The 14,706-nt window shown below is 50.6% G+C and overlaps 1 protein-coding gene across 1 annotated transcript in view; it reads right to left on the bottom strand.

Moving 5' to 3' along the window:
- The window catches only part of COL4A6 (collagen type IV alpha 6 chain), a gene marked incomplete at both ends in the record, with an annotated part of 280,878 nt that overhangs the window by 13,043 nt on the left and 253,129 nt on the right, over positions 1-14,706 (bottom strand). The window contains 14 exons of the mRNA XM_082865135.1: positions 1,344-1,469; positions 1,790-1,861; positions 2,444-2,551; positions 2,645-2,752; positions 3,281-3,355; positions 3,882-3,945; positions 5,870-6,051; positions 6,482-6,607; positions 7,055-7,198; positions 7,931-8,101; positions 9,726-9,887; positions 10,265-10,486; positions 11,527-11,634; positions 12,046-12,117. Of these exons, the coding sequence (XP_082721261.1) occupies positions 1,344-1,469; positions 1,790-1,861; positions 2,444-2,551; positions 2,645-2,752; positions 3,281-3,355; positions 3,882-3,945; positions 5,870-6,051; positions 6,482-6,607; positions 7,055-7,198; positions 7,931-8,101; positions 9,726-9,887; positions 10,265-10,486; positions 11,527-11,634; positions 12,046-12,117 (1,740 nt within the window). The remainder of the gene's footprint in view (positions 1-1,343; positions 1,470-1,789; positions 1,862-2,443; positions 2,552-2,644; positions 2,753-3,280; positions 3,356-3,881; positions 3,946-5,869; positions 6,052-6,481; positions 6,608-7,054; positions 7,199-7,930; positions 8,102-9,725; positions 9,888-10,264; positions 10,487-11,526; positions 11,635-12,045; positions 12,118-14,706) is intronic.

Raw genomic sequence — 14,706 nt, forward strand, 5'->3', positions numbered from 1 at the left:
GCCAAAGGCAATGAATAATTTAATGACCAGGAATTCATAGTCAAGGTTTAAAAACAGAACAGGCATCGTGCCTGTGCTTCCACCCAGGACCCTTCTTCTCTATCTCCTGCCAAAGAAGCCACACAACCTCCCTACAGGCTCAGACCCTGTTGGAGGCCTCACTCTGAAGAAGCTGCTGGCTTTCAGAAAAGTACAGGTTGGTCCAGACAAAGGAAAGAGTAAACACAGAGATAGCAGATGCCCCAATATAAAATGCAGCTGGAAATGAATTAATGCATGAATATAGTTCCTGGAAAACCTACACACACATGCACATAAACACATAAAATAATGTGGTGGGACATCAGGCCCCAGAACTATAAGGAACAGAACATTTTGAAAACATGATTTCCCCAGGTAACATGTGATGGTAGAATGGCCAGTGTTTCTTGACCAACTACTATGTGCCATGCACTGTGCTAAGTGATTCCATATACATTACCTCACCCCTCATTGATTCCTCACCAAACCTATGGGGTAGATTCTCTTATTCACCTTTTATGGAAAAGGAAACCCACGTTCCTTTGGGATGGAGGGGCACGTAACTTCCTTGTTCAAGGTCATGTAGCTAGGGAGAGGGAGAGCTGGAATTTGAATCCAGCAGTCTGACTTCAGAGCCCATACTCTTAGCTGTGATACTACACTAAATTCATTTCTTGTTCTACGTTGAGTGGGAGGTATATTCGTCTCCAGAACATTTCTAAGGAGAGTTAATGAATCAGAATTCATTCACACTATTTGAGAAGTGGGGAAATGGGGGCTCAGAAAGGGACTTCAGACTATGTGATGAGTCAGGGGCCGAGATGAAGACGAAACCGGATTTCTAGTAAACCTAGTAAATCCTAATCAAGTGCTTGCTGTATGCCTGTCCTAGGGAGACATTTATCCTCTTAGACCTGGGCTCCTTCCAGCAGCCACACTGTCGTTCCAGGGCCCTGGGACTACCAACCGCACTGGACACCAAGGAACTTCTGGTAAACCACTCGCTAAGTGGACAAGCACAGTCCCTCAGGACCATTAAACCCAGGCTGTGGCCAAGTGAGAAAGAGAGGCCCTGAGGTTAATAAGGGAGAGTGGGAGGGAACCTGGAGGCTGGGGGGTGGGACTCACTGAACTGCTCTCTGACACTCCTTCCCAGGAAAGCCCTAAGTGTAGCCTACCCTCTTTTTGTCGGTGGTCAGTTCCACTGGGTTCTGAGATTCCCAGAGATGCAAAGACATGCACTGCTCATCCCTGTAAGCCACATGGCCCTAAAGAAACCCCAACCCTGGCTGCCCAGCCAAGCCTGACTTGGGCTCACTTACCCCTGCTACCTTTTGGTCCTCTCACGCCTGGATTTCCTGGGGCTCCAATGCCAATTCCTGGAGAACCTTTTTCTCCTTTGGGACCAGGCAGGCCAGCTGGCCCAGGCACACCGGTTATACTAGGTCCTAGGAGGAGATGCAGAGAGATGTGGGGACAGAAGTCAGTGGGGTGAGACCTTTGTGCCTATAGCTCACTTGCAGGGGGCCTGCTTGACAGACACAGGAGGCTGAGGATTGAAATGACAGGAAGGAGAGCTCGTTCGGGTAGAAGGACGAACCCCATCCTCCTTCTTCCCCACATCAAGGCATCCCAAATTGGGGGCTGGCAAGGAGACCTAGGAGTCTGAGGATATGGGATACACCACAGTCAAGAACTCAAGGCCAGCCTCTGTCAGGCTTCCGGAAGAGCAAGTGCTCTCCTCTATGCCTTTGAGGGTCTTGCTTACCTGGAGTTCCATGGGTTCCCTTGGTTCCTGGCAGCCCATTCAGTCCATGTAAACCAGGAAGTCCAGGGAAACCTGAGGGGAGAGAATATCAGAAATGGCTCCAGCAGCTCTGAATCATGAAGGGTCAGCAAAAGGTCCTGCCCCCAGGGACACTGCAAAGTCCTCATTTCAAAGGTCATGGTCTCTCTTGAGGCATTATTTAATGCCCTAAGGGAGACTGGACCACACCTAGTCTCCACCCTCCACCCTAAGTCTTCCTGCCTTTTATTAGAGACCAATATAGCTTAAGAGCAGGGTGCTAGATAATGAGGTATCTTCAAGAAGAAATCAGAGTGGCAATGCCAAGACCTTGAGTTGCCAGCTCCCAGAGACTTGCTGCCCAATCTCTAAGTCAGGAAAAGGCTACATATGCCAGGGCAACAACCTTCCTTCCCAACTCTGCTCTCCATGGATCCCATGTTCTCCTCTTCCCATTCACGTTTGCACTCCTTTCTTCTTCTTCTTCCTCCTTTCCTGTTATCCCTCATGAAACCCAGTCAATGACTCCCCTGGATACGGCTTAATCCCAGCTAGGGTCTCCTAAGAAAAAGTAGTTGCCATCCTTTTTTTGAGGAAAGGACCCTTTTCCCCACTGCCTACTCCCAACTCTCATACCTTTGGTTCCTATTAGGCCAGGGGGGCCCAGGGGCCCAGCTGCCCCTGGGTGGCCTGAAGAACCTGGAAGTCCTGGATTTCCTCTCATGCCTGCAACCCCGGGGAGTCCTAAAAGTGAAAACAAGGCAGAAGTTCAGAAGGGGTTGTGACCTGAAGCTGACCTGAACTTTTTCAGAGTAAAGTTGTCATGTGGCACGGTACCTGGGGAGGCAGGAAGGCCAACATCTCCAGAAATACCAACTTTCCCATCTTCACCTTTGTTTCCTGGGAAACCCACATCACCAACTGGTCCATCTTTTCCTTTCACACCTACAAAATCAAGAAAAATGCTGAGTGATCAGGCCACAGTTCAGGCAGTGTGTTCCTCCACGGGAGAGGGGGAGCAGGAAGGTGAAGCCATTTTGAGTTGCCATGGGAGCTGGATCCAACAAAGATACTCTGAAAGGGATTGTGACAGCTGTCTTCATATTTGAAAGATGCTTCCCAATTGAAAAGTAAGTAAACTTGTTCTGAGTGTTCCCAGCAGTAGGAGCAATGGGTGGAAATGTTCATGAAGTATTTAGTTTAACTAAAAACTAAGGGGGTGGACACCATTATCTTAAAGGTCTTAGAGACTTATCCCGTAAGTCTGTGAGTCTTGAAGGAAAAGTAGGTTGGTTTGCTTGGGAAAACTGTTGACTGCCTCTAAGTGGATACATGTCAGGTAGGAATTTTTGCATAGAAGTTGCAAGTTCTGCATAGAAGTTGCAGAACTTGGTGTTGGCCTCCAAAATTCCTTCCGATCCTCAGTTTTGAGGAGTTTGTGAGACATGGGAGACAAAAGTGCAGCAGCCTTACCTTTGAAACCAGGCTCCCCAGGTTGTCCCTTGGGTCCTGGGCTACCAGAAATTCCAAGTGTCTGGCCTTGATCTCCTGGGGATATCAAGACATTGTTCAAGTGGTCAGGAGAAGCTACAGCTCAATTTGCAGTACATAGATCTTTTGAGGGAAAAAAAATCATAGCCAGAGAGGCTCCTTGACACAGTTACCCACTGGGTAAAAGGTTATGCTTTTATGCCCCAATGAAGGGCTGGGATGCTTCCAGACAATTGGCATGAAATGCTGCTACATGCAGCATATCTCCATTGGGAAACACATCACTAGGCTCAGTATGGTCAGAGAAGATGAGAGGAGGGGCCCTAAAACATCACCAGAAGAGGAGACTGTCTAGAGCTGAGGTTCTCCTCTGCTGCTGAGTCTGGAAGGCAGCTGGGTCAAACCACTGTTTGTCGCATATCTTTGAGGAACAAAGACTGCAAAGGGGGTTCAGCCGAAGGGGAAATGTAAATCGATTCCTTCTCCTCCTCGAAACACAATGTCTCCCCCAGGGAGAGCCCTGGGCCTGTTAGAAATCCACCTTGCTCTGGAAAAACGCATTAAAGGGGAAAATGCTCCTTACCTTTTAAACCTGGGAGACCAGATGCTCCTGGGAGCCCAGGAGCTCCACTGAGACCCTGTGAACCCTTCAAAGCAAGACTGGAGTCAGTATTTCTGCCCAGCGCTCAGGGCCTCCCACCCTCTCTTCCCCCTCCCTTCCCTGAGCCACTGCTGGAGAGACGTCCATCGAGTGGTCTGTGGCAGGGGCAAACAGGTGGGGGGCATCCTGCAGAGGGGAAGGTGATGAACAAGGGGGCGGAAATGCGTATTTACGGGTTATAGGGGAGGGATTCGATCTGCAGATTAATCCTGGTCTTGTCATTCATAACTTCCCAATGCCTATCAAAATTGGTACCTTGGGAAATCAAGGTGTGAATGTTCTAGCAAGTCTCTTAGAAAATACGAAACTTAACAGTCAGGCCAGGCATTTGATCTGCTCTACATACAGTTGGCTATCACTGCCCATGCCAAAGCTCTGGAGCCATTATGCACAAGAACAAGTGTGACCTCACCAACGTGGGGCTAGCTCTCTGCCGCAGGTTTCACAAGGAACAGAGTCTTTCTGCCACCAGGTAGTGGGCTGTATGCATACAGGTACTGGAGTCTGAATTTGGTCTAATATTTCCGTGATTTTCACAAGAAAAACTGCCTTCACTGGCTAATGTCCAACACACTATCTGAGTCTGGGAAATGGGCGTGTCAGCTGCCATTGGTACAATTCTTTCCCTGGCATCTGGTATGGTTTTGATTCATTTGAGATGTACCCAGTAAGGACATACGCTACCTAGTGCCTTGGGTAGGAGTCCAACTTGGGTCACTCTGGTCACTGGACCACGACCCAGGACACCCCCTGCATTCACCTGGCCTCTTCTGCGTATTGCCATATCTACTCATTCTGAGCCTCTGCTCATGCTGGGACCCCTCCCAGAACGCTGTCCCACTTTGATTCTATCCTTCCTAGTGTGTAAGTAGCAGGTTGAGAATTGTTTATTTTGCAATTGCTTCAGGGGTGTGTGTGTGTGTGTGTGTGTGTGTGTGTGTGTGTGTGTGGTGTTTTCTCTCCACAAGCTGGATTGACGCTTTTAAAGGACAGGGACTTTGTCTGCAGGGAACACAGGTGTCCTGTGATACAGTTTATTTAGTCCCTTCAATACTACTACTATTATTGCTACTATTTACTCAGAGCCTACCATGTGCCAAATACAACGTAACTGCTTTACACACATCAGCTCACTTAACCCTCACTATGGTCTGAAGAAGGTTTGGAAATTATTCCCATTTTTAACAGATGAGAAAAGCGAGGCTCCGGCAAGTTAAGCGATACGCACAAAATCACAGAGCTAATGAGTGATGGAGCTGAGATTCAAGCCTACGTCTCCTCATTGCTAAGCCTACTCTACCACCCAAACTTTTAAGAACCCAGAGAAACTGGTTTTGAGTCTTTGTTGTCTCCACAAGAGGCAACAACTGGTAAAGACCTTTCTGAAATCAAAACATCAAATAGTCTGTACCGAATTCTTCTGCTGTCCCAAACTCAACGTGGGATGCTGGCGGTGGGATGCAGACCAAAAAGCATGCAAGGCGGTTCTTGTTCTCAAGTCCTAACAGTCTCATTGAGGAAATCAGACCCACACAGAACCAACTAGGATAAGTGTAAGCAGTGAGAAGTGTAGGGTGCCAGCACGGTGGGAGCTCAGGGACTCCTGGAGGGGCAGGTGCCTGGGCTGGGGCCTGAAGGATAGGCAGGTAGTCAGCAATTTTGAGGAGGACGCTCTGCCACGTGGGGGAAGATAGGTGAACAAGGGCCCCGGAAGGAAGAGGGGATGTTTGGGAAAGGGTGAGAAGACCTGGCAGACTCAAGGAGGGGCCTTGTCTGGGGTGAGCTGGGGGAGGGAGCTGGGCAAGCGGGCTGGGAAGTGGGCTGGGATCAGAAAGGTGGGCAATAGGAACACATCCCCCTGCTATGGAGGCGATTCCCTGGTGGGGAGATGAAGAGGTGGGCAGACTCACACTTTCTCCTGGTATTCCTGGGAAACCTGTGATTCCAGGGGACCCCTTCAGGCCGGGTAAGCCCCGTAGTCCTGCGGAGCCAGGGGAGCCTGGTCTCCCACTAAGTCCCTTGATGAGGCTGGGGAAGCCAGGAGCTCCAGGCAAGCCTGGTGGCCCAGGGCTGCCAGCCTCTCCTTTGTCACCTGGGAAAGAGGCAAAAGTCTTGGGGAAAGACTCTAGGCAAGAGAAAGTCTTCTCCCCAAGGTGCACGTGCCCTGGGTCACAGGCGGCCAAAGCGCAAGCTTGGCGACAGTTAGCTTTGGGGGAGGAGTGGGGATAGAGGGAGGTGCCTCACTGGGAAAGCCACTCAGTGCCCATCCCCACTGTCTGCCAGGCCCTTCCAGGGATACGCCCGTGGTTCAGAAACGGAGTTCCACGGTGGCAATGAAAATGGGCAGCTCACGGTACAGGCCCCCCAGGCCCAGGGAAGGCAGCCTCCGTGGATCCCCAGCTGCCACCCATACTGCTGCTCTGGGGGTTCTTGTTCTGTGGGGCCTTTTCTCAGGAAAGAAGTTGAATTTGGTCATAAAAACTGTCTTGGGCATTTCTCCTGTCCATTCCCTGCCCCGGCACCTCTGGGCCCAGGAAATCCGATGGATCCAGGTGAGCCCTGAGAGCCTTTGTCTCCTGTGAGGTGCAGGTTCAGCACTGGAAGTCTGGGGCTGGGTACTCCGACTGGCCCCGGGTCGCCTCTGTCTCCTGCAGGGATGGAGATCATGAGAGCCGTGTGAGCGGGAGCTTAGACACGAGGTCAGGCACCGGCTGACCGCTCATATCAGCTCTTCCCGCCCCACCCCAGGCCCCCTTTCTGGGCTCTTCCACCTTCTTCCCCGCCCCTGTTTCCCAAACTTTGCATTAATGTGCACGCCCTCTCCCTCCTTTGACAAGCTCAAGGTCCACCTGCAACTTTAGACCCTACTCAAAACCCTTCTCCGTTGAGCATCGGGAATGTGTGTCCAGGCCTCTAACGTGCAGTAGTAACTCAGAGTGATTAGGTCTTTTGGTTTAAAAGGACTTCATTCAGAAACCTCAAATATTATTATCTAACACAGGGTTGGTATAAGCCACAGGAATGACAAAGTTGATAAACAAGATGTACCTTGGGAAGCATGGGTGGCAATTCCAGAATTCGATTCTCCAGCTCACCTTTTTCACCAGGGCTACCAGCCTGTCCAGATGGTCCAACTCTTCCCATCGACCCAGGAATTCCCTTTAATCCACTTGCACCAGGAATACCAGGGAGACCTGGAATCCCTGGAAAACCTATCAGTCCAACAGACCCCTTCTCACCTGTTGAGAAACAAGAACTTCTATTATTATCCCTGTTTGACATATAAGAAAATGGAAGCTCAGAGACGTTAATTAACTCACCCAAAGTCACACAGCTAGGAAGTTGCAGAGAAGGGATTCAAACCCAAGTTTCTCTAACCCCAAAGCTCAAGCTCTTAGTCAATACATGTTATGCTACTTCCCTGAAGAGGGACATTGTACTAAGCACCAGAAAGGAAAGAAGAGGTGGGAACCTCTCTTATGATTTGCCAAGTTAGATCTCATGTTTGGCACAGGAGGAATAAAAAAAGCCTATGGCCAGGAGGCAGGGAGATGAGCTCTAGCCTGGTGCTGTTGCTAACCAGTTGTGTGACCTTGGACCAGTCACTTCCCCCCCCCCCCCGCCCCCGGCCCAACCTCTGATGTCTAGCAGGACAGTCACAGGAATTGAGAGCTATCAGGCTCTATGGTAGAAGTTGTGCAAATGAGTAACCTTGGTGTGGCTGTTCCTGTCTTGGGCTCCCTGCCCATGCTATTCAGCCCAGTGATCCACCCAGCAGGCAGGGAAGGCGAATCACCTTGGGTGGGGTTCCTCCTTTAGCACTAGCCTTGTCCAACTATCTTGCCAAAAAAGCCCTGCCCACCTCCCTCCCCATTCCCCTCTCCCAGGCAGAGAGGAGGGAGGGGGCGAGCTGGGCAGCATGGCAGCTCCTTTTTGGTCCCCATTGGTACCTTCCTGATACCTTCACTTACCCTTCGGACCTGGCAGGCCTGGCAGTCCAGTGGCCCCTGGCAAGCCGGAGTTCCCCAGGAAGCCAATTAGCCCTGGAGATCCCGGAAGGCCTTTCAGCCCAGGCAGGCCTCTCTTTCCAGCTGATGCAGGGGGACCTATATCGCCTCTTGGACCTTTCTTTCCAGGATGTCCTGAATCAGTACAGGAGAGAACACAGGACAGCTGTCAAGTGAGACTGTCCAGATCTGGGCCGCTGCCCATTCCCATGGCTGCTGGTTGGTTGGCTTGTTGGCGTTTATAAACTGCCCTTTAACAATGGCTTAGGCAGGCTGCTAACAGGCAGAGTTCTTAGCTGGCTGAAGCATTAGCACCTACCACCCAGGGCGCCCTGCCAATGGCGACTTCTTTCAACATGGCACTGTAGATGGCGGGGGCGGGGAGGGGGGGAGCAAACCCCTTCCGATGATAACTCTCCCCCCTTCATGAATGTGGTTCACACTGGAGCTCTGGGAAGCCAGGGTGGCAACTGGACTCTAGTTTCCTGGTACTTCCAGTTTGAATCACTCCACAATGGCTGTTTCCTGAGCCAATTGGTGAAGTAGAGGTTAAAGCCAAGCCATTGTTTCAGCCTCCCAGGGAGCCATGGATACAGGGCTGCCCTTTTAATCCCTCATGCAAGCAGTTAAGTCAGCCAGTTCCTTGGCATTAGGGTTGAAAGACCCCCTAGTGCCAAGTACTGTAGAAATCCCCAAGGCCCATCTGGTATCCTAGGTATTCTGAAACTTCTTTCACCAGGCTTTAAGTTGCTCAATGGGATTAAGCTCCTGAGCTGCTGCCAAAGTGGAATGTTCAGGTACAAAGCAAGGAAATTAAAAAACCAAAGGATTAAATGAGTGACGACAGAGGTATTTGGGCCCCCAAGGACCTAAATGAATGGCTGACTTGGCCTTCTATGGATTGAAAAGCATCAAGTAGCTGCGAGCCCCAGGATTCTAATGGGAGGCTGTGAAGGGGATTCCACAACAAGGGAAGGAAATTCAATGGGGGCCAACCCCACAGCATGAGTTCAGGGACCCCTGGCCTTGCCAGGTTATAGTGTATAGTAAGATAATTCCCCAAGAGGCCAAGCTAGTGGGAGTGTTAGTCTGTGAGCTTGTGTGCTGTTTTCTCACCTGGACAGCCTATGTGAAGACCCCAGAAACACAGAAGGACAAAGGGGATAAAAAAGATATTAGTGGCTCTGCAAAAACTCAACTTCAGTCACGTGGCTGGGAGTCGGGGCGGACGGCAGGGTGAAGAGGGGGGTGTGAGAAAAAGGCAAGCTGCAGACAGTAGGCTGGAACCAGGGGGCGGCAGGCCCCGCTGTGGAGTGAAAGACACTCTGGCCCTGGGTCCTCAGAGGCCTGCTGCCCAAGAGGCAGGCTGCCAGCACGGTGGTCACCCTCTCCGCCTGAGCTCCTCGCCCGGCCCCAGTGAGGGCGGTGGAGAGGGGCGAGGCCCACCTGCACAAGGAGGGCAGGAAGGCAGGAGGGAGACTGAAGCCTGAAAAGGGGGACGGAGGCCATGGGGGAGGGGCGGGGAATGAGCATACTGTGGGGTCACATTTTGGAGGCTAAACTGCAGCGATCGGTTTGGCTTGGCACTGCGAGGGCGACTTGAGAGGTTAGGAAAGTCAGTCTCCTTGTCAACTCTGACCCTGTCACACTGCTGCTACTGCCCCTCAGGGCACCGGGTTGCGGTGGGGGTGGGGGTGGGGCGGAGGGGAGGGCTTAGCTTAAGTCTGTCAAGATGGGGCTCCTCCTCCGAAGGACCTACCTGAAGTGCCTGGAAAGCCTGGTGCTCCTGGGAGCCCGGGTTTGCCCTTGATGCCGAATAGACCATCAGATCCCCGGGGGCCTGGCTGTCCTGCGCGGCCTGGTATTCCAGGGCTGCCCCGATCACCTTTGGGGCCCAGCAAGCCCGACTTCCCAAGCAAACCTAAGGAAAGGAAGGGCCAGACAATTACAGCCTGGACTGAGAGCAGGGACCGATTACCAAACCAACTTCCAGCGGAAGAGCCTGCCCAGGATGTACCCCACGGGCCACTGTCTTGTCAGCTCAAGCCTTGTGGCTAATCACAGGCTCTGCAAGAAATCTGACTATGGAGTATAGATACTTCTGGAATTACTAAGACAGGAGAATGGACGCAGGTGATGTAAGAAAAAGTTCCACAAAGGGAAGGACAGAACAGAATGACTTCATTTCAAGCCCCTAATTAATCCATCACCCCAGAGTCACGCAGGTATTCATGCAAGTATAGCAGTTACTGAAAGGTTTTCTGTAGACTGTCAGATAAGTGGGGCAAAGAGAGTCACCCTTGGGTCCCGTAAGGCCAGAGTCTCCAGGAAATCCTCTGTCTCCTGGCAGTCCGTGTAGGCCTTGCTTCCCAGGAGCACCATTTTCAGCACCAATGATGTCACCAGGGGCTCCCTTGGGACCTGGTAAGCCGGGACTGCCAACTTTCCCAGGCAAGCCATCTTTTCCAGGGAGCCCAGGAAACCCAGGCAAGCCCTTCTCTCCACGAGGTCCAGGAAATCCTAAGTGTAAAGAGGCAAAAATAAAAGGCCATGGAGGTTTAGAAGTGACAGGTTTGGGGAGAGGACTCTGACACAGGTTTTTTCCCTACTACAAAAGCTAACATATTAGTAATGTGTGTCGCTTCCCTTAAAGGTCACGAGTCTCTGGTCCTGGGAAGACTTGCCCAGTGGCAGGGACTGCCCCGTGTGCCCTGGAGGAGGTTCTAGCTCAGCGGGCAGAGCTCAGCAACCCGCTCCTGGGGAGCCTACAGTGGCCAAAGAGCACAGGTTACGCCCGGGACCTCCTGTCAAAGGCCTGGTCTCTTCTGGAGTCGTCTAACTCCTGCCAAGTCACGCCTCCCTCTTTCTGGGTGGCAGACGGATCTGTAGCACTGATAAGCCCGGGGGAACGTGGCCTCAGATGAGCCCCAGGCTGCAGAGCAGGCGTGGTTCTCAAACTGAGCGTGCATCAGAGTCTCCTGGGGCAGGGGTGCTTGGGAAAAGCCAGATTGCGGGGCCCACCCGCAGAGCTTCTGATCAGTAACTCTGCCAAGGGGCCAAGGCACTGCGTTACTACCAAGTTTCCAGGTGATACTGACGCTTCTGGCCGAGGGAACAGTTTGAGAACCACTGGTGCAGTGCAGAACAATGAAGCTCAGGTTGGAATGACAGGGTGTGAGCGAAGTCTTTGAAATACGACAACTTCCCTCGCACTCATCTGAATCTCCTTCTCTGACCTTTAAGGAGTTGATCCAGGAAACTGCCATAGAACTTGCAGTCAGACCATGTGGCAGATCCCTGGCTCTATCACTAGTGACCTTGTGATCTCAGGTGAGTCACCTTCCATATGAGCCTCAGTTTCCTCCTCAAATGGCCGTTACCGCTCTGAGATGCTGGCATTCTATAGCTCTAAGCTCTCTTGCCTGAGTATGAAATCAAAACCGTCCCACAAAGCTAACAAAGCACAAACCTAACTTCCTATAGTGGGTGGATGGCTACCACAATCCGAACACACACTCACACAAAAGGAGAAGCAGGTGAGGAGAAGCTCCTTTTCTTACCTGGCATTTCAGGGAGGTGAACCAATCCTGGACTTCCGGGCTCCCCTTTATTTCCATGCAATCCAGGCTGGCCTGGAGTCCCAGGGAGGCCACGGGCCCCGTTAGGGCCTGAAAACCCAAATATGAGTGGTAAGGGGAAAGGAAAGTCGGTGTGGCTAGCTATGATTTGTGACGTCCAGTCAAGAATCCTAGTCTTGGGAATTCCCTGGTGGTCCAGTGGTTAGGACCCCATGCTTTCACTGCCGAGGGCATGGGTTCGATCCCTGGTTGGGGAACTAAGATCCCACAAGCTGCACGGTGCAGCCGAAAAACAAAAAAAATTCTAAGCTCTTGGAGAATCTCTCTTATTCTCACCTCCCCACACGGCCCTCTCTAGCAGCCATTCTATTTCCTCAATCCTCAAGGCCGCCCTCTCAGAAGGAATGTGGATCCCCAAATGCTACCAGGCTATCCTCAGCTTCCTTTGGTGCATGGCCCTTACAAGTGTGCTCAGTGGCTTTTTCTGGCCTCATTCCATACCTGGGAATCCGGGAGCTCCTGGAAATCCTGATGGACCGTATGGCCCAGGAATAATACAAGGCAAGGTGATACCTGTAAATGGTAACATGTGAGCAGGTGGTGAACCCCCTGAGTTCCCCCTAGCATGCGCCTTTACTCCCATTCCATCGAATGGAACAGCTAAGTTATTCTTCCCACCCAGAAGCTGGGAGCCCATGCAGAAAAATCGTAGCATCAGAAGCTCTCGGGAGTTACTCCTAGTGCAATTTCTCACAGATACGAATGCCCCTAGTGTCCAAGTCAGGACATCTCATTCTAACAAAGTTTCCTGTTGTGTAGGAAGAGCAGCAAACGGCAGTTGCCTATTCACCCTGCCTTCAGATGGAGCCCCTCCCTGGGATGCGTGCTTGGTGTTAGTTATTATTATGTCCACATCACTAGATTGGAGTGTTTGAAGCCAACACCTCTCAAGTTCAGATGACTGCTCTTTTCTTGGAATGAGGCTTTTCCCAAACCACTGGGTTCTTTTGACACGTGTTGTTTGAGATCTACTGAAACCTATTGATTGTCCTTGGTCAGATGGACCCATATGTCTGTACCAGGTAAACACTGAAGGCCACTCTCTCGGCCATGGCAGACAGTGACCCTTCCCTCAGCTCCTCATTTGAAACTGTCAACTCTGCTACTCAGGGAGAAGGGGTAGTCAATTTCACTATGCAAGACATTGAAATTGACCTGCGGAGCCCTTCCCCTGGCAAATTCTTCCTTGCTCACTCAGAGTACAAATAAAGAGTCTGTAAGATCACAGGGGGGAGGTTTAATAAGATACCAGTGACCAAATTGTTAGTTGGCTCCTTCAAATGCCATTTATAAACAACTGCTAATTAAAATCAGTCTTGCCTATTCATTAAAACAACCCCCTGAGATCTACTTTAAGCCAGAGTCCACAGTTCTAATAAACTGCTATAGCTTTTGCCTGTACGTAAAATAAATCACAAATTGCATCTCTTAAAGATATGTATACAACCTATGATTCAGACTGCTTACTGAACTGGCTAGCATTCCTCCTCCAGTCCCGCTTCCATTTTCCAACTTCAAGGCCTGATGGCATTTTAGCCCACCTGTTCTAGTCCTAAATCAAAATTGGGAATTGAACAGTATAATGTATTGGTTAAGAGGTTGGGCTCTGAAGCCAGACAGAGCTGAGCTCGTATCGTAGTTCTGCTACTAACTAGTTGTATGAGCAAGATACTCAACGTCTCTGAGCCTCACGTGTAAAATTGGAGCTACTTACGTCACATGGTGCTTGTGAGGATCATATGGAATAGTGTTAACAGCACTTAGCACAGCGCCTGGCACCCTGGGATGTGCTCAGTGAATACCAGTGTTTTAGTATCTTGCTTAAGGAGGAGTATTCAGAAGAGCTCCCGCAAGGCCATCCCCTGGATTCTACCCCAGTCAGGTTAGTGACACTACTTTGTAGCCTGGGCAGCAACTCTCTGCCTTCTAGACCTCAGGCTCCTATAGTTATATTTTCACAGGTGGAAAGATGGCCACAAGCCTGATCTTCCTCCATAGGTAGTCATACCCATCTCCATCCTGCCAGATGTTGAAATGATGGAGCTATTTTGGAGGGCTATTTCCCTACTGCGGAAACATGCTTTATGATGGATGAGATGCTAAATGGGGAGAGGGCTGCCAGTCCTGTGCTCGGCTTTGGACTAGGCTGAAGAACTGCCTCGCTAGATGGTATCATGAGAGGGACCCTGCAGAAAACCCTCCTGCCCCAACTATTTCAGTAGCTGATTGACTCTAATGGGTCAAACATTGTAGTTCCATTGCTTTATGTCTTAAAAAACAAACTGGATAAAATACAAATATCTCTGGGCCAGGTCCAAACATGAAGCCATCCATCTTCAATTTATCATATGTGTTTCATAGATTCTTTTCACCTGTGATAGCCAGAGCAAAACAAAATCTTTAGAAGATGGGGCCAAGGACAGGCATCTGGAAAGGTTCCAGGGCAGGAAAAATACTTAGAAAAGGGAAGATGAGTAGAACCCAGAGGAAATCAAGGACATACTTCCCTTTGCCTCGGACCAGTCCTGTACAACACACCGCATTTGTGTATTGCAAGCAGAGGGTCAAAATGGTGAGAAGGTAAGGACTTCAAGTCATACTGCTACCTGACTCTTTTACTTTACATTCCTGTCTTTTCTTTTACATCCCTGAATTCCGAGCCTTCTCCCCAACAAAGCAGAAACCAGCTCTACCCTTGTTCTGTTTTATAAGTGCAACAAATGACCTAGTTATTCAGAATTTTCCCCATTAATGACAAAATTCATCTTCAGAATAAAAAAGCACCGCTGGTTATCAAGTTTCTAATACCTCAGTTGATTCTGGTTCCAATGAATAAATATCAGACATGTGTGGCTCCTTCCAGGTACCTCCCAAGGCAAGTCATGGCCTCAGTTAAGTTCATAAGTGAAGATGCTCAAGGAAGAGATCAGACAAGCCATCAACATGCACAGTGAAGGAGCCAGCCCCTCGCAGAGACTGCATGCCCACTTCCTCTGTCCTCCCCCCCAGGAGAGGTGTGCTAAGGAGACTTTGCAGCGGCGTCAGCGTGAGTCTTTGCACCCCAGCCTTAGGATCACCCCTCCCCAGCCCGGGCCTCCAGCG

Source organism: Leucopleurus acutus (genome assembly GCF_964270905.1).
Source record: "Leucopleurus acutus genome assembly, chromosome: X".
NCBI lineage: Eukaryota > Metazoa > Chordata > Mammalia > Artiodactyla > Delphinidae > Leucopleurus > Leucopleurus acutus.